We start from the raw sequence: 18,932 nt of genomic DNA, 5'->3' as shown, positions 1-18,932 counted from the left end.
GTAGACATCACAGAGACGCGACGAAAGCTGTCCAAATTCGTAGACTCCTCCGAATCCGACAAATACATCCTCTTTTCCCACAGATTTGAAGGATGGTTCGGGTGTATCCTTCATGGCCCAACATATCCCAGAATTCATAGCGCGGCCCAGCCAATTCCAGTTTCCAACAATGGCGGGCGCTACTTAGTTTTAATATTACTCTTATTACTCTTTCTGGGTGACAAAATTAACTTTTAACATATTTTCAGGCGAGAATGTAGCTGTGTAAATATCTGCTGTTTATCAAGACATCACATATTTGTAAAAGTGCTCCAAAGTTTTCTGTTACCCACCAGCTCGATAGCTGACCGGGGGGGTTTAATGGTCGCTCGAGCCGGTGAGAGCAGCGGACTCCCGGCTTCATCGTTTTCAGACCCCTGCGGTCTACTCAGGTTAAACATGATATGTAAGCCACTCAGATAACTTAAAAATGTTATTGTTTGGCTTTTTTCAGTGTTTTATTTGTTCCAGAGGAAATCGGTTTGGCTGAGATTAAAGTTATTAGATTAGATTAAATAAAACTTTATTAATCCCTCGGGTGGGTTCCTCCTTGGTTTTCACAAAGCTGAATAAACGTCAAACAGAAAACGGATTAAACAGAAGTGTGAGACGGTCGAGAGTTTACTCCAGTGTCCTGTTATATTTTAGATAGAAAGGAGCAGACGGCCGAGTTTATTAAACTCCACCGAGACAGCGGTGACGCAAATCTGAAAGCTAGACCATCCCATTTCACAGCCTCGCACTTCCGGCCGTCTTGGTCTTCGAAGGACCCGGCCCATGTGGAACACGAAGGCCGGGTCCTCTGAAGGATGCGGACTAGGTTTTGGACACAGCTGTCTTTCACCTGCACACTTGGAGGCAGTTGGTAATGACCCACCTGTGGGCAATCTGCTTGATTACTCACCAGGCTTCTTAAGGCTAAAGAGTTATCTCAGTCACTGCCAGATCACTGCATTAAATGGTGGTAGTATAGTGTAGTCAGACTATCAGATTTAGCAGTTTACTCTTTAAATTTTGAGCCATTGTAAAGAAAATAATTGAGCCATATGCTGTAAATACATGTAATTCAATTATCAGGAAATGATCAGACAGGAGAGGGTTTTCAGGAAACACTGTTAAATGTTCAGTTTCTATGCCATATGTTAAAACAAGATCTAGAGTGTGATTAAAGTGGTGGGTGGGTTCTTTTACATTTTGAGAGAAGCCAATTGAGTCTAATAACAGATTAAATGCCATGTTGAGGCTGTCATTCTTAGCATCTACATGGATGTTAAAATCACCCACAATAATTATTTTATCTGAGCTGAGAACTAAATCAGATAAAAAGTCTGTGAAATCAGACAGAAACTCTGTGTAAGGCCCAGGTGGACGATAGATGATAACAAGTAAGACTGGTTTCTGAGTTTTACAGTTGGGGTGGACGAGGCTGAGCATCAGGCTTTCAAATGAATTAAAAGTCTGTCTGGGTCTTTGGTTGATTAATAGGCTGGTGTGAAAAATTGCTGCCACACCTCCCCCTCGGCCTGTGCTTCGAGATTTCTGGTAGTTTGAATGACTCAGGGGTGTTGATTCATTTAAACTAACATAATCATCCTGCTGCAACCAGGTTTCAGTAAGGCAGAGTAAATTGATTTGTTGATCAATTATTAAGTCATGTACTAACACAGACTTGGAGAGAGACCTAATATTTAATAATCCACATTTCACTGTTTTACTCTTTGGTTCAGGTGTGGATACTGTATTGTTCTTTCTTTGTAATTGTTTATGTTTAAGTTGTTTGTTGCTGGTTTTTAGTTTGTTTTTTGTCTTTTTGGGAGCTGACACATGGAGATGGGGTTTGGGGGGTAGCAGGAGGAGAGAAGCTGCAGAGAGGCGTGTAAGACTGCAACTCTTTAATAAATTTGTCCATATTTCTAGAAATGAGAGCTGCTCCATCCAAAGTGGGATGGATGCCGTCTCTCCTAACAAGACCAGGTTTCCTCCAGAAGGTTTGCCAATTATCTATGAAGCCGACATCATTTTAATTAATTAATTACATTAATACATTTAATTAGTGTTACAAACATTAGTTGAAACCTTGTTGGAAACCAATGAAGTCATATTCCAACATGGCAACTCTGGTGAATATATAAAACATACGTATCAAAAATATAACAGCTTTTTGTTTATTGTATTCATATTAAACTATAAAACCAGATATTCACGGAAAAGCTGCTATGGCAGAATTATCAGGTGATAATTGGTCGAGTCCTTTGTGAATGATAAATCTCAGTATATCAAAGTATGCACTGCAGTGTTGAAGTGATAAATTCATAAAGAAACACTATGAGATCCTAAACTTAAGTGTTATCTACAACAGGTTTACAGTGATTACAGAGTTTAAAGTGGGTAGATGTACATGGTGGAGAGAATTCAGAGAGGGGTGGCACAGTGAGCTCTCAGCGTGAGGCGTGCTGGAGAGGACAGGTGCGTGTGCTCAGCCTAATAATCCTTTTCCCCTCTCTGTGCATTTAGTGATGGCAGAGTCGAAGGAGCAGTTGGTTGCAGCAGCTAAGGAGTGCCTGTTTCCTGAGTGCTCAGTACCAAAACAACAGAATCAGCTGCTGAGTGTTAAATAAAGCCAGCTTGAGCACAGAAAGACTGTGTGGTTTGGGTCCATTCTTCACAGTGGTGCCAAAACCCACGTTGGATGTCGGACCCCCAGGCTGCCCAACCCGCACAACTGCTCCGTTCCGGAGCCACCGGCCGGCGGACCTGAACGCAGCGGTCACACTGGCAGAGGACCACCTGGCTGCCAGGTGCCCAGCCCAGGTTGCCAGCGTGGAGCCCCACTAACCTATTTGTGACCCTGCCACTGGCTAGGACTTTGGAACTGCCCAGCACTGCCTCTGAGCCACGGGGAGCTGCACAGATGCCAGGGCCGTAGTGTTGGAAGTGCAGGCTTCTGGGATACCTGTGGCGGGATTGTCCACTGATGGAGGTGAGCCAGGTGTTCCATGTTTCCAGGTGTTCCATGTTGCCAGGACTCTGGCACCAGCCCCTGGCCCAGGAGGGACATACAGCACTCTGATAATGTGTCAAGGGTGTATACAACGCTGGCTGGTGGCTTTGGTGTACACGGACTGCACGCAGTCCCTTGTCCACCAAAGCTTGGGTCTCCCTGGGGTATTGTTGGAAGCAGAGTGGGTGGAGGTGAAAGTGTGCATGGAGACATTCATAAATATCCAGTAGTGCTGTTGCCTCCGGGGCAAAACGTCATAAGACAAAGGCTGCAGTTAGCCCGTGCCTGTCGCATCCCCTGATATTGGGTACTAAGTGGTGATGCGATTGCGACCATTAGATGTGTGTAATGTTTGTGCGGTGCTCAGCGGTGATGCGGGGTTGTCTGACACTGACTCTGGTGGGGGGGAGAGGAGACAGCAGAGCCTTCTACAGAGGGCCCGCCATCCCCGATGGTTTGCCCTACGGAAGATTTTCCATTAAAGCAGTCTCGTGATGACACCCTACGGTCAGCCGATGACCAAGTGATAGATATTGATGGTAATTTGGTGCTCCCTGAAGCCGCGCGGACTGACCTGCATATCCAATTATGGAATGATAGGCTGCATGGAGTGAGTCACGACACTCGCACTGAGGAACACACCCAGTTGTTGGTGCCACAAAGTCGTCGAGAAATGATTTTCCAGGAGGCTCATTGCAACCCCATGGCAGGGCATACGGGATGTGATAAAACTCTGGGGAGAATAATGGCCTGATTTTATTGGCTGGGCATCTGGGGCGCGTCCTCAGCTGGTTAACCAGCCGGCCATTCCAAAAAGCATCATTGTGCCCGTTACCATTAATGGAGGTGCACACTGCTATCACTTTGTAGTAGTTCTGCTGGATTATGCAATACGATACCTGGAAGCAGTGCCGCTGTGCACCATCTCTGCAAAGAGTGTGGCTCAGGGATTGTTTCAGGTCATCTCCTGAGTTGGTATTCCGAAAGAAATACTGACTGACCAGGGCACGTCGTTCATGTCTCACACACTAAAGGAACTGTATGAGATACTGGGCATTAAATCTGTTTGGACCAGCATCTACAACCCTCTGACTGCTGGTGGAGCGGCTGAATAAGACGTGAAGAAGTCCATGATTCGGAAGTTCATTCACGTGGATGATGTTTGCAGTGCGGGAGGTGCCCCAGGCCTCCACAGGATTTTCTTCCTTTGAATTACTGTACGGCAGGAAGCCACAGGGTGTGCTCGACCTCATTAAAGAAAACTGGGAGGAAGGTCCAAGCCCTGCAAAAAATTTAATTCAGTATGTGCTGGAGCTGAGAGCAAAGCTACGCACTTTGGGGAGGTTGTCAGGCGAGAATTTGCTACAGGCTCAGCAATGTCAGCAGCACCTGTATAACAATTCATAATTTTATTATGAATGAATGATGAATTTTTATGAATTATTATGTCTATTTTTTTATGTTTAAGAACAACAGATAGAAATTAGCCCTTGGCTACAATCTGGTATGTTTACATTCATGTAATTCTTTTACATTTATGTTCATTAACATGCACTGTCCTAAATAAATAAATTAAAATTAAACAGAGGGGACAGACTCAGGCAATTTTCACTGGGAGACAAAGATCTTGTATTACTCCCTTCTTCTAGCTCAAAATTACTGGCTAAGTGGCAGGGGCCCTTCGTGTTCACACAGCGAGTGGGCGACATCGACTATGAGGTGGTGCAGTCAGACAGGGGAGGAGCCATGCAGATATACCAGCTTAACCTCCTTAACCCTCTGGGGTCGATGGATGCACTGGGGCGTCAAAATCACATGACCAATTTAAGACGACACAGCTACAAGATGCAGCGACTCAGAGTCTCCGTTTCATCTTGGGTTGAAAGTGCGGACTTCAAACTACATACCAGTTTTTGAATTGTGTCGATGGGCCACGTAAAACCAGAGTTATGATAAAAAACTACACGCAATGTTTTTTCTGAACAAAACAGTGGTGTTTACAGCGGGAAGAACGGTAAAAACGGCGTTTTCTACGGACAGCGCTAGCAAACACTCTCCGCTTGTAAGTGAAACAAGAAAAAGAAAAACACCCCTTCCCTATTGGTGTTAAAGTTTACCATGTCAGCCAATCAAAGAAATGGCAACATGTGGCACTTGGTTGTTTATGGAGAAGGAGAAGTTTTAGGAGTGATGGAAAGCGAGCGAGCGAAAGAAAGAGAGAGAGCGAGTTTTCATATGTGAGACATTAGTAACGTTTAGCGTGTTTGGAGGCTGTAGTTAGTGTGTTGTGTAGGCATTGTTTTGTATTGTGTGTCAGTTATACTGCTGAATGTCACATTTGCTCCACAAAAACCACCAAAGGTAAATTCCAGTATAAATACTGTTCCCATATGGAAAACAGGATGATGCACCTCCTGCTGTCAGAACTGCAGGTTTCAGCCTGTGCTGTTCTCCTCTGTCTTATACTGAACACAAACTACATTTTTTGGACTGGCTCATTTGTCTGCCTTCTTATTTGATGCAGCACACCTGATTCTTCTGTAAATAGATTTAAATGGTTATATAAAAAACGCCTGAGGCCTTGGCTGCATTTTTAGGTAAATAGTACCATATAACTTTGTAGTTTGCAAAACTTGAGCATAATTTTTATAAATGTACAATTTCTATTTGCATTTCAATTTATGAAAATGATTCATTAAACATGTTTGTGGGTTTTACAGTAAAAAATATAACTTTTTCTACTCGGATTTTAAATCTTTTATCTGAATTTAGATCAAATGTGCTAATATAGTATGTCAAAATGAAAAAATAACTAAAATTTCAGATATTTGAGGTTGTGCTGAAAATAATGATACCAAACAAGGCAAGATAAACAGTTTTTAAAGGTGAAATATAGAGGTAAAATCAAAAGTAGTCAAATTATACCCTGGACCCCAGAGGGTTAAAGCATGGAGAGAGGGTGGAACAGTTTCTCTGGTGAGCCTGGTTAAGGAGAGTGAGGAGTTGGGCCAGAGGTGCCAAATTCACCATTCTCACCTCCCTCCATTGTGATGACCATCTCACACAGACACAGAACGTGGATATTGCTGCATTGCAACAGCGTTTTGCAGATGTGTTCTTCCCCCCCTTCCTGGCTGGCTTTGGTCATTGAGCGCCCTTTTGAAATGTAGCCTGGTGTGACGGTGCGTTCACGGCCCTACAGACTCCCTGAACATAAGAGACAAGTGGTTCAGAGGGAATTGGCTGAGAAGCTCAAGCTGGGAGTGATAGAAGAGTTGCAAAGCGCCTGGTGTTGCCCCATAGTTCTGGGTCTATACGGTTCTGTGTTGACTATCACAGGGTGAATGAGGTGTCACGATTTGATGCGTACCCCATGCCCCGGGTTGACAAGCTCCTGGACCGGTTAGGCACTGTCTGCTTTTTCACGACACAGGATTGGACCAAGGGCTACTGGCAGATTCCCTTGTCTGCAGAGTCCATGGAAAAACAGCTTTCTCCACTCTGTATGGTTTGTACCAATTTGTCACACTTCTGTTCAGCTTGTTTGGGCCAGCCACCTTCCAGCGCCTCATGGACCAGGTGCTATGGCTGCACGCTGCGTATGCTGCTGCCTACTTGGATGATGTTATTATCTACAGTGACACCTGGGCGGAGCATGTGCAGCAGGTGGCCGCAGTTCTGGAGGCCCTGAGGCAGGCGGGGCTCACAGCCAACCTGAGAAAGTGTGCGGTTGGACGGAGGGAGGGAGGGAGGGAGCTGTAGCTTAGGAGGTAGAGCAGATCATCTACTGGTTGGAAGGTTAGTGGTTTGATCCCTGGCTCCTCCAGTCTGCATGTCAAGTATCCTTGGGCAAGATACTAACCCCAAGTTGCTCCCCGATGCATCCATCAGAGTATGTGTATGAATGTAGTTAGGAAGCACTCAGAAGTTTAGAAGAAATTGTTTGTGTGAATGGGTGTGATTGGGTGAATGTAGCATGTATAGAGCACTTTGAGTACTCCGGAAGAGTAGAAAAGCATTATATAAGAATCAGTCCATTTGCCATTTACCATTAGTATTTGGGGTACTACTTGGGGAGTGGGCAGGTGCGTCCACAGGTGGAGAAAATGGCGGTGATCGCATCCTGCCTGCCCCCAAGACCAAGAAGGAGGTGAGTGGATTCCTGGGGCTGGCCAGCTTTAATCGTCAGTTTGTGCCTGGGTTTGCGGACCTGACCAGCCCCGATCTCACCCGAAAGGGTGTCCCAGATGTGGTCCGGTGGACGGAGCAGTGCCAGGCGGCGTTTGTGTGGGTTAAACAGGCTCTCTGTGGGGAGCTGCTGCTGTATACGCCTAACTTTGCCCTCCATTTTCTTCTGGAGACATGCACCTCAAACATTGAGCTGGGGGCCGTTTTGTCCCGCAGGTAAGGGGAGTCGACCGGACGATTGTGTACATCAGCCGGAAGCTGACTGACCGGGAGACCAGGTACAGTAAGGTCGAGAAGTAGTGCCTGGCCGGTGGGTGGTCGACCCTTCGCTATTACCTCCTGGGATGCCCAATCACCCTCTGCTCAGACCACGACCTGCTGCAGTGGCTCCACCGCATGAAGGATGCCAACGCCTGGATCACCCGGTGGTATCTGGCTTTACAGCCCTTTAAGATCAACGTGGGGATGTAGATGGTTGTGGCCGATGGTTGTGTGGTTCGGCCGCATGTAGCCCCGACCTCAATTGGGAGTGGGGGTGTGTGGCAGGGGTGTGGTCTCTGGCCTGCTGCAGGAGAGGGGTGGCATAGTGAGCTCTCAGGGCGGTGCAAAGGCGTGCCGAAGAGGCAGGTGCGTGTGCTCAGCCTAATAATCCTTTTCCCCTCTCTGTGCATTTAGTGATGGTGGAGGCGGAGGACCAGTTGGTTGCAACAGTTAAGGAGTGCCTGTTTCCTGAGTACCCAGTACCAAAACAACAGAATCAGCTGCTGAGTGTTAAATAGAGCCAGCTTGAGCACAGTAAGACTGTGTGTGTCGGGTACGTTCTTCACAACATAAAGAAGAAAGTACAAATTGATGTGCAACACATTCATTTTTGTGATCAATAGCCCTAATTCCACAGTTGACATCAGCCAATAGCTCAGGTGCTACTTTGCTAAACCTACACCTATTCTCATATTGGGCACACTAGTTAGGCTGCAGTTGCATTGCTCCACCCAAAATCCTCCTTTTTTGTGCTGTTTCTGATCTAATGTCAAATGTGCTATAGGTGGTGCCTGCTCTACTCTGTGCTGGGGTCTTGCTGCTGCTCCCCCTGCATCTGAATTTCCATCTTTACCATTTACAAAACTAAACTACACTAAAACAAAGATTCAATTGTTTTGCTGTGTAATTGGAACGCTGCAGTGTTTAGACAGCAGTTTGGAGCTAAAGCCAAAAACATGGGAACTCAGGTGCTGTGTAATAAAAATGTGCGTGTGTGTTATCCTGTAATGAAATTCTGGTTTATACTTGTCTAATCTGAGTAATACCCACTAAGCCTTTTCAGAATAGAATGAACAGAAAATAATAGTTTTGTGGTTTCTGTATAAAAGGAAATGTTCCCTCTAACTTCACATTTGTCAGCAACCCCGTTCACATCACAGTGACAAAAGAAAGCCACCTAACATAGCAGCTTAGTTTGGAGATCAACATTACTCAGCAGCCAGGAGTTTCATTCTGATGTACCTGACCATGGGATCATCCGTTTATGCCCGAGTAAGAATCGAAATCATGTGCCTGCTGCCTTTGAAACTTTACGCTATAGCTGTCACAGTCTGGCAGAGGCAGACTGTATGGAGAGACAAATTGCAGACAAAATAGAACGTGGAACAAAACTTGAATTAACAAAAAGCGAGCCGTTTAATGTGGCTGGTAAAAAAGGTTCAAACAAAGGGCAAGGCAAACTGAAATAAAACTAACATTAACCTAAACTGGGAGAACTAAACAAACAACACGAAAAACCTGGACATGAAACCTAGAAACATGGCGTGGAGAACAAGGTGTGAACAACAGACGACCTGACCAAGAATGAACAGAAACACACAGACTAAATACACACAAGGGTGATTGGGGGAAGTGGAAACACATGGGGCAACAGCTGACACTAGTCTGACATAACAAGACAAAGGAAGCAAAGCTGACTACACAGACATAGGACACAGACCTTCAAAATAAAACAGGAAACATGAGACGCAGACAAGACAATATAAACTTGACAACATAAGACACGCAGCATGAAACAGGGAGAGGGAAACTTAAATACAGGGGTAGAAAACACAAAGAGAAACTAATAATCAAATGAACTTAGCTACCCTAAAGAACTTAAACATAACATCGAAATAAACTAAAACTCAAAACGCTGGGTCAACAGACCCAGGAACGTGACAATAGCACGGTCCACTCAGTTCAGCCGGCTGACAGTTGAAATCATTTAAATACGTACGGTCGAGGTTATGAACAATTAGCGGTTATCAAAATATCAGCCCAGAAATTTCCTACACCACATAACATTAAGTATTGTTTTTATGGTTTTAGAAGCTTAATGTTTGCTGAAATTCCTTGCTATCAGCTTTGGATAATATTTCTTTGTGAGGAAATCATCTTCAATGAACCATCAGGTGGGAGCTATATTCCGAAACACAATCATATCTCTATGATTGCGTTTTTCTTCTTTTCCAGAATTCTGAGATTAAAGTCAGGATTCTGGAAAAGAAAAAAAACAGACCTGCCCACTTTTGCTTTTCCCAGTGGTCCTAATCCTCTTCAATAGACCAAGATCATCAATGTTTGATCCACCTCTAAAATGTACTTTTACTAACAGCATCAAAAACAAAATAAATCGGCTCACCACCAGAAGAGTTCAGATATCTGGAAGAGCTCACCTTCGTATCGCTGTTGTCCCCAGGAGTGAGCTTCACTAACTTCTGTTTAACCTTATCGGGGTCACGGGGGAGCTGGAGCCTATCCCAGCTACCACAGGGCGTGAGGCAGCATACACCCTGGACTGCTTGTCAATTTGACAAAGAGATAAAGAGTCGTGGACACTTCTCCCCTGGCCTGTAGGAAACACCCACTACAGATGAACGCAACTCGAAGTAAAAATGTAAAGTACAAAGTATTTCACATATATCTGTTTTTAATTCCTCATTTATTGATTTAAGTGTGTGTTAAGTGGGTTTATGCACTTGAATTGGGAGAAGTAAACAAACAGAATTCAGTTGACTGCAATCGTTAGTCTACTGATATCTGGCAATTAGATTTTACACACTTTAAAGTATTTGCCATGGAAACTCCTGAGTCAGAATTCACAAGCTCAGTTTTCAAGCAATGGGCGATCAGTCTGATGTTTTGGGAGGATAATTAGGACGTGAATTTCATATGACCAGAACTCTTTGACCTGAATGCTATGCTACAACTCCTACTCCAAATATTGAAGATTCTTGAAATATCTGGAGTATTACATCTAGAGTTCTGGACCTGAAAAAAAGTCACACAACCGTCCCAGTACTTGATATACAGGGTGGGCCATTTATATGGATACACCGTGATAAAATGGGAATGGTTGGTGATATTAAAGTCCTGTTTGTGGCACATTAGTATATGTGAGGGGGCAAACTCCTCAAGATGGGTGGTGACCATGGTGGCCATTTAGAAGTCGGCCATCTTGGATACAACTTTTGTTTTTTCAATAGGAAGAGGGCCATGTGACACATCAAACTTATTGGTAATGTCACAAGAACAACAATGGTGTGCTTGGTTTCAACGTAACTTTATTCTTTCATGAGTTATTTACAAGTTTCTGACCACTTATAAAATGTGTTCAATGTGCTGCCCATTGTGTTGGATTGTCAATGCAACCCTCTTCAGTGCTATTGTTTTTTCATATTCTAATTTTAGGTTCATAGCGAATAACCAAAATTATGTAAATACTTAGCAACTTGTCTCAATAGCAACTTTTTGTCCCATGTTCTTGCAGGGGTAGATGCCAGAGAACAATGGATCCGCCCGTGTCACTTCTCCCCAGTGATAAACCCTCATCCATTTAATTTTAGACCCTCTCTGTGACCGCTGCCCCACCTCGCTGACAATCTCCTGTGGTTAATGAAAGCATAACAGACTGTCTTCCCAATCCAGGCAAAATCCCTATCATCTCCCAGTCATACCAGCCAAATCAACTGCTGGCCCGCCCCCTGCTCTCTCACCCAAACTGCCCCCTCTGTTCCCCGCCACTCTGTCTCTCCCTTGCCTCATTTACAATGCTCTCCTGTCAACCCCCCCCTGGCCCTCCGCATGCCTGAATGCCAGCCAAACCTATTCTGCTTCCCGCCTCTATATCCGCTGGGCTTCTTCTATCTCCCCATCACTCCTCAGCCTCCATTCACTTGTCTTTCACTTTCTCACTCCTCTTTAGGCTCTCCCATTCCTCATCTGACAAAATTCTGCCCCCTACCCAAACCTCAATTTGTTTTCAATTTGTGGCCCTCCACCCCACATCTCCTGATGTCCATTTACTTTTCCTTCCATCACCCCGTCACCCCTCTCTCCTTATTGGCTGCGTTCATCTTTGTTCTCTCCGTTGCTTCATCCCTGCCACCATTCCTCTCTTTATCCTTCCCTATCTCTTTTCACCCTTTTTTTTTTTACCCCCTGTGTTTGCCGATCCAGTAGTTCAGTCTATTCTCCCCACCAGCCTGGTCTGGGGATGCTGCCTAGTGCCTGAATACAGCCTGGGAGACACGAAGCCCTGCCAGCTTCCGATGTCATTACTGGAACACAGCACATTCAGACAGACAGACGCGGACACACACAAACACAACAACACTACGCACATTTCTCCCCATGCACATACACCAGTCAGCTAGCACACACACACACACACACACACACACACACACACACACACGCACACACACACATTTACTCAGCAGTAGCATTTAGAAGTCAGATGTGGTACAAACACAGATTTTAGCAGCTGTTAATGATTGTGACTTTGTTTGGTTGATAAGTTAATTATATGTTGCATGACTATCACCTGTTTTTATGGGAAGATGCCTGCTTTATGGGACAAAAGAAAACTGTTTCCTGTGCAGAGACAAACAGTGGTCTGAGCATCCAGCACTGGGCTGAGTATGCTATGGACTGCTCTGAACACTGTTTGTTGTGGCAGTACAGTACTGACATTTTAGGATAACACCTTATTGTAACCATTGTTATTTAAGGGTCAGCCCATAGACAATTAGACATTTGTTTTTTTATTAGATTTTTTTTTTTTGCAATGACAAACAAAAAATAATAATTAACAGTGTTTTTTACCTGGTTCATATCCATCCATTGTATTCTGCTTATCTAATTCAGGGTTGCGTAAGGGCTGGAGCCTATCCTCGCAGCACACCCTGGACAGGTTGCCCTGGACAGGGTTAGCACACAGAGAGCATTCACACTAATGTCTTTGGACTGTGGGAGGAAGCCAGAGTAGCCGGAGAGAAACATGCCGATACTGCACACAAAGGCTCCCAAACTGGATTTGAATCCAGGACCTTCTCACTGCGACCATAACAAAGAATGCTGTGGTGCTAACCACCACACAGCCCACAGGTCTGGTCTTACCAACCTTGAAAAGAACCTGGTTAAAGCACTTTTGCTTTGCCAAAAACAAACACTAGAAGCTGCGTGGCCTATTGTATATTTAGCTTTGAGTGTACTGGCTTTACCGTATTGGTAGACTTTCCTCTACTACTTAACCAGCAACAAGCCTGTTAATTTCCCTTTGCACACAAAACAATACAAATGCTTTCCTGGTGTAACAGCTGTGCTCTCTGCTATCAGGCCAGCTGAGCAGACTGTTTTGTTTGCTGGAGGCAGACAAAAATTGCAAATACATGAGGACTGTTTTTTTCTTCTTTTGTCACAACAGAGGAAACAGGGACTCGGGCAGATGTGTTTAGTAATATTGCTTTGTTGGAAAAGTAACTAAATACTGAGTATTTGTTAATCACGAATGCTTCTTGTACTATGTTACAGTCAACGCTGGTCTTCACCAGACAAAACGCTTTATAAGGCGCAAAGCTAAAAAGAATAACTGAACTAGTGAAATCCTTTTCCCTTTGAACATACCTGTGGCAATACAGCACATAAAAACAGAGCTAATATAAATGTGAAATTTAAATATTTAGTTTCTGTGTGGTGGCTGCGATGTGTCTGTGTTTTAAAGAGTTAGCTCTAGCTCATCTCTTCCTCTTTTGTTCTCACAGGACTTTCTCGGAAGCGTCTCCTCAGACACATCATGCTTGAGTTGATGTGATTAGTTTTAAGGCTTATGGGATATAGATGAAAGGATACAGATGGAAGCCTTCTGTTGGCTTTTCCCACTGACATTTGAATAGGCACTCTGTGGCTTTGAGAGTACCCCACACCTCATTTGCTGTGCCAAAAACAGGCTTATGGAGCACATGACTTAACATGGATACCTCAAAGAGAGGTGCAGAGATACTGTAATCTGTCTTAGCTGAGGAGAGGCTGCTGAACTGCCACATTCACAGTTGATAGGAAAAGCTGCTCTAGTGTTTGGTGATGCCTGCACTGACTGACATACTTGTTGAATACCATATGGCTCAGTTTGTGGTGTTTTTCCTTGAATATCATGAAAATCTTAATAAAGTATGATGTTAACACCAAAGCCACGCTTTCGTTTGGGTCCCTCTATTCAGAAGAATACTGGTATATCTGTGTACAGTCCTATATTGCTGGTGGTGTTGTGGGTCTGTCCTGGGGACTCTTCACCCTTCCGTATGCAAATCTAGAAAGCTGGAGGTGGGTAGAGCAGCAGCGAGATCCCAGCACAGGATGGAGCAGACCCAACTGACAGATATGACATTAAGTCAAAGACAGCATGAAAAGAGGTGAGGGCAAGGCTGAGGGTGGTTGCAGAGCAGCTTGCAGATGTGCAGCGACTGTGGGCAGGCTAATGTGGTTTAAGTCGTGCACCCAATCTGTGACAGAGCGTTGGTTTAAACAGCCTGTAGGCATCAGGGCGGCACTGTAACCTGCTGATCTGGTAGGAAAGTGGCTGAGCTTGACTTTGTGCCTGTACATGCAAACAATTTCATTCACTTCAAGTTTATTTATCTAGCACCAAATTACAACAACAGACACCTCAAGGCGCTTAAACAAGACAGAAGGGACAGAATATTTATTGAGCTAGCAACTGGATAGCACACAGAGTAAAAGAGATGGATGTAACCATGGTGATATCAACCAGTGATAAACCACAAGAGTCCTTATTGACTCTTAGAATGACCAAATTTGACAAAATTAGCACAATGACATGCTCGTAACGTGAAACAAAACGCCATAAAGTCATCAGAAAAATGTTTACTGTTATCAGGCTTTCTAATATATATATATATATATATATATATATATATATATATATATATAAAACACCCAGCACGCCCCTGCGGGCGGTTTATCCTTCAAGCTCGGGTCCTCTACCAGAGGCCTGGGAGCTTGAGGGTCCTGCGCAGTATCTTAGCTGTTCCCAGGACTGCGCTCTTCTGGACAGAGATCTCCGATGTTGTTCCCGGGATCTGCTGGAGCCACTCGCCTAGCTTGGGAGTCACCGCACCTAGTGCTCCGATTACCACGGGGACCACCGTTACCTTCACCCTCCACATCCTCTCGAGCTCTTCTCTGAGCCCTTGGTATTTCTCCAGCTTCTCGTGTTCCTTCTTCCTGATATTGCTGTCATTCGGAACCGCTACATCGATCACTACGGCCGTCTTCTTCTGTTTGTCTACCACCACTATGTCCGGTTGGTTAGCCACCACCATTTTGTCCGTCTGTATCTGGAAGTCCCACAGGATCTTAGCTCGGTCATTCTCCACCACCCTTGGGGGCATCTCCCATTTTGACCTCGGGACTTCCAGGTTATACTCGGCACAGATGTTCCTGTACACTATGCCGGCCACTTGGTTGTGGCGTTCCATGTATGCCTTGCCTGCTAGCATCTTGCACCCTGCTGTTATGTGCTGGATTGTCTCTGGGGCATCTTTACACAGCCTGCACCTGGGGTCTTGTCTGGTGTGATAGACCCCAGCCTCTATGGATCTTGTACTCAGAGCTTGTTCTTGTGCTGCCATGATTAGTGCCTCTGTGCTGTCTTTCAGTCCAGCTTTGTCCAGCCACTGGTAGGATTTCTGGATATCAGCCACCTCCTCTATCTGCCGGTGGTACATACCGTGCAGGGGCCTGTCCTTCCGTGATGGTTCCTTGTCTCCCTCCTCTTTCTTGGGTTTCTGCTGCCTGAGGTATTCACTGAGCACTCGGTCAGTTGGGGCCATCTTCCCAATGTATTCTTGGATGTTCCTTGTCTCATCCTGGACTGTGGTGCTGACACTCACCAGTCCCCGGCCCCCTTCCTTCCGCTTAGCGTACAGCCTCAGGGTGCTGGACTTGGGGTGAAACCCTCCATGCATGGTAAGGAGCTTTCTTGTCTTTATGTCAGTGGCTTCTATCTCCTCCTTTGGCCAGCCTATTACCCCAGCAGGGTACCTGATCACGGGCAGGGCGTACGTGTTGATGGCCTGGATCTTGTTCTTACCATTCAGCTGACTCCTCAGGACTTGCCTGACCCTCTGCAGGTACTTGGTGGTTGCAGCCTTTCTAGCGGCCTCTTCATGGTTCCCATTTGCCTGCGGGATCCCCAGGTACTTGTAACTGTCCTCTATGTCTGCAATGTTGCCTTCTGGTAGTTCAATCCCCTCAGTTCTGACTACCTTCCCTCTCTTTGTTACCATTCGACTACACTTCTCCAGTCCGAACGACATTCCAATGTCATTGCTGTATAGCCTGGTAGTGTGGATCAGTGAATCGATGTCTCGTTCACTCTTGGCATACAGCTTGATGTCATCCATGTACAGGAGGTGGCTGACAACTGCTCCGTTCCGTAGTCGGTATCCGTAGCCAGTCTTGTTAATGATCTCACTGAGGCGGTTCAGGCCTATGCAGAACAGCAGTGGGGACAGAGCATCTCCTTGGTAGATCCCGCACTTTATGGTGACTTGTGCTATGGGCTTGGAGTGTTGTACGCCACATCCCCATTGAGTTCCTGATGAAGGCTCTTAGGGTCCTGTTGATCTTGTACAATTCTAAGCATTCCAGTATCCAGCTGTGGGGCATTGAGTCATAGGCCTTCTTGTAATCAATCCAGGCAGTGCACAGGTTGGTCAGTCTGGTCTTGCAGTCTCGGCTGACTGTTCTGTCTACCAGTAGCTGGTGTTTTGCGCCTCTGGTATTCTTGCCAATTCCTTTCTGTGTCCCACTCATGTATTGACCCATGTGCCTGTTCATCTTAGCCGATATGATGCCTGACAGGAGCTTCCATGTAGTACTGAGGCAGGTTATTGGTCGGTAGTTGGAGGGGACCGGTCCCTTCTTGGGGTCAGGACCGTCCGTCCTTCGGTTAGCCATTCCGGGTGTCTCTCGTTAACTAGCAGCTGGTTCATTTGTGCTGCCAGACGCTCGTGGAGTGCAGTCAGCTTCTTTAGCCAGTAGGCGTGAACCATGTCGGGCCCTGGTGCTGTCCAACTCTTCATACTGGAGACCCTTTCTTGGATATCTTTTCTTCTGACGATGCTGTCTGTGTTGAGCGCTCAGTGGATCTGCGTTCGACTGCTCCGCCTAGGCTGCACTGCCGAGTGCAGATCCACTGAGCGCAGCGCAAGCTAACAAGACAGAAGCTAAGCTCGTTGCAACATGGCAACTTCCTCAACGCTACCCGAAACTGAACCTCCACCACCCTCATTCAGATCTGGCGTTTGGAACTATTTTGGTTTTCATGTGACGTATGACCCTGATGGTAAAGGTGTCATGAACAAAAGTAAAACAGTATGTTGGATGTGCCACGCAATGCTCAATTACATTGGTGGGAACTAGTGCGTTAGCGCAGTTCGCTCGTTAATGTGTTGACGCCGTCGAGCCCCACGCACGGGGCGATCCGCGGTAACTCGTTAACGGAGATTTGCCTCGTTGTGGCGTTAACGTCATTTTAACGAGATTAACGCTGACAGCACTAGTGGGAACACAACGAATATGACTGCACATTTACTCCGACATCATCCTAGTGCAAAGACAAGTGGAAGCAGACAAAAACAACAAGCATGCATGCTACAAACTTTACCCGAGTCATTTAGACAGCCGTTAGCACATGATTCTCCTCATGGGGACCTGATATGATTAATATGCTGCTGAGAATATAGCCCAGAAGAAGCGTATAGTATAGCTTTTATTTTGGAAAGAGACATTTCTCTGTAATAAACTCTCTTTTCCAAAGATGAGTGATTTCTCGATCAGATAGATTTATTTTTTTAAATTATTTTGTTGTTTCAGCAACATTAAATTTGAAAACTGTACTTTTGAGTTAAAATATATATTTATAATTGTAATAAATGACAAATTAAAAAGGCATGAACATTTTTTTGTATTGAAAAAATATCGAACCGTGACACCAAAGTATAGAAACGAACCGTGAATTTTGTGTATCGTTGCACCCCTAATATATATATATACAGGGGCAAGCCGTGATTGAATTATTTAGGACCCAAGATGCGACCCAAGATTTTCTGAAGCACAAGGTCAGAAAAACAAAACAGGAGCACTAGAAGGTCCCAAAACAAAATACGAGTCCAAAAACAAAAATAAACACCGGAGCCCAAGAAAACTGAGCCCAACACCAGTTCAGAGAGTCGACCAGGAGGCCAGCAGCACAGATGTCCAAAACAGAACATTTCCGGGGGCCGGCTGTGCGGAAGGCAGCGGCGGCGACACAGGCAAAGGCGGTACGCCACACGGAAGGCAGACCTGCCTTCCAGGCGGCGCAGGCGAGGGAGACAACAGAGCCGGTCCGGAGGCCGGCCGCGCGGAAGGCAGCGGCGGCGACGACACAGGCGGTCCAGAGGCCACCCACTACGCCGATGATGCCCAGTCAGTGGCCTGGAAAGCGGCTGGCGATGTTGAGGAGCTGGACGTACAAAGGACGGTGGTGAAGCAACCACAGGACCAGGCGAAGGCGAAGCAACCACAGGACCAGGCGAAGGCGAAGGTGGACCAGGCAAAGCAGACGCTGCAGGTGTGGACAAAGGCGAAGCTGACGCTGCAGGCATGGACGAAGCTGAAGCTGACGAAGAGGCTGCTGCAGTTGGGGCTGATGAGGCTGCTGCAGGCGAGGCTGATGAGGCTCGCCTGCAAAACACAGCCCTGGCATAAACAGTTCCACAGTCCAGAACAGAAAAAGAGTCCTCACTCACCACAGCCGGCAATTCAGAAGTCCCAACGTCCGGCTGTGGGGTAGCGCACCAGCGGCGCGATTGTCACTTCCTCCTCGCAGACGGCTCCGATGGGCCGGGCAAAACCACATCCGGCGGGTCGGGCAGCAAGGCAGTAGTGGCTGGGAGAAGTTGTGGTGTGTTCCGGAGAAAGGTATGTGTGGTCGGGGGAAGCGATCCAAACAGCCACGAAAGGCCAGAAAAGAGCCATTGTAGCTGGCCTTCAACTGCGCGGCGAAGCACTTCCAGAGGGTGTTCCAGCCACCGCCCGAGGAGAATCTCCACACTGTAAATTATGTCGTCTCGGGGCTCCTCAGACGGATTCAGTGCCGCTTGGTCCATGGTGGCTGGTTCGCACTGTCACGGGTTGCCGGGGCAAGCCGTGTGTGAATTATTTAGGACCCAAGATGCGGCAGCTCTGGTGCAAGTGAGTTTATTAACCAAATGTGGATACAACAGAGATGGTGAGGGTGAACATGAAACTAAGAAAACCTAAACTGGGAAAAACTAACAGAAACTAACCAGAAACAGAGATGCGGGGAGGCACAGGGAAATACACAGAACGA

At 46.0% G+C, this 18,932-nt stretch overlaps 1 protein-coding gene across 1 annotated transcript in view; it reads left to right on the top strand.

Annotated features, from left to right (window-relative positions):
• The window catches only part of LOC120724556, a 28,801-nt gene extending 10,409 nt beyond the window's left edge, over nucleotides 1–18,392 (top strand). Inside the window, exons 4-10 of the mRNA XM_040016808.1 lie at nucleotides 2,708–2,837; nucleotides 6,380–6,442; nucleotides 6,580–6,764; nucleotides 7,096–7,331; nucleotides 7,445–7,511; nucleotides 7,596–7,687; nucleotides 17,784–18,392. Of these exons, the coding sequence (XP_039872742.1) occupies nucleotides 2,708–2,837; nucleotides 6,380–6,442; nucleotides 6,580–6,764; nucleotides 7,096–7,331; nucleotides 7,445–7,511; nucleotides 7,596–7,687; nucleotides 17,784–18,392 (1,382 nt within the window). The remainder of the gene's footprint in view (nucleotides 1–2,707; nucleotides 2,838–6,379; nucleotides 6,443–6,579; nucleotides 6,765–7,095; nucleotides 7,332–7,444; nucleotides 7,512–7,595; nucleotides 7,688–17,783) is intronic.
• The last annotated feature ends 540 nt before the right edge of the window (nucleotides 18,393–18,932 follow it).

Source organism: Simochromis diagramma, unplaced genomic scaffold, assembly GCF_900408965.1.
Source record: "Simochromis diagramma unplaced genomic scaffold, fSimDia1.1 OVJJ01000695.1, whole genome shotgun sequence".
NCBI lineage: Eukaryota > Metazoa > Chordata > Actinopteri > Cichliformes > Cichlidae > Simochromis > Simochromis diagramma.
This window is presented reverse-complemented; position numbering and strand designations above follow the sequence as displayed.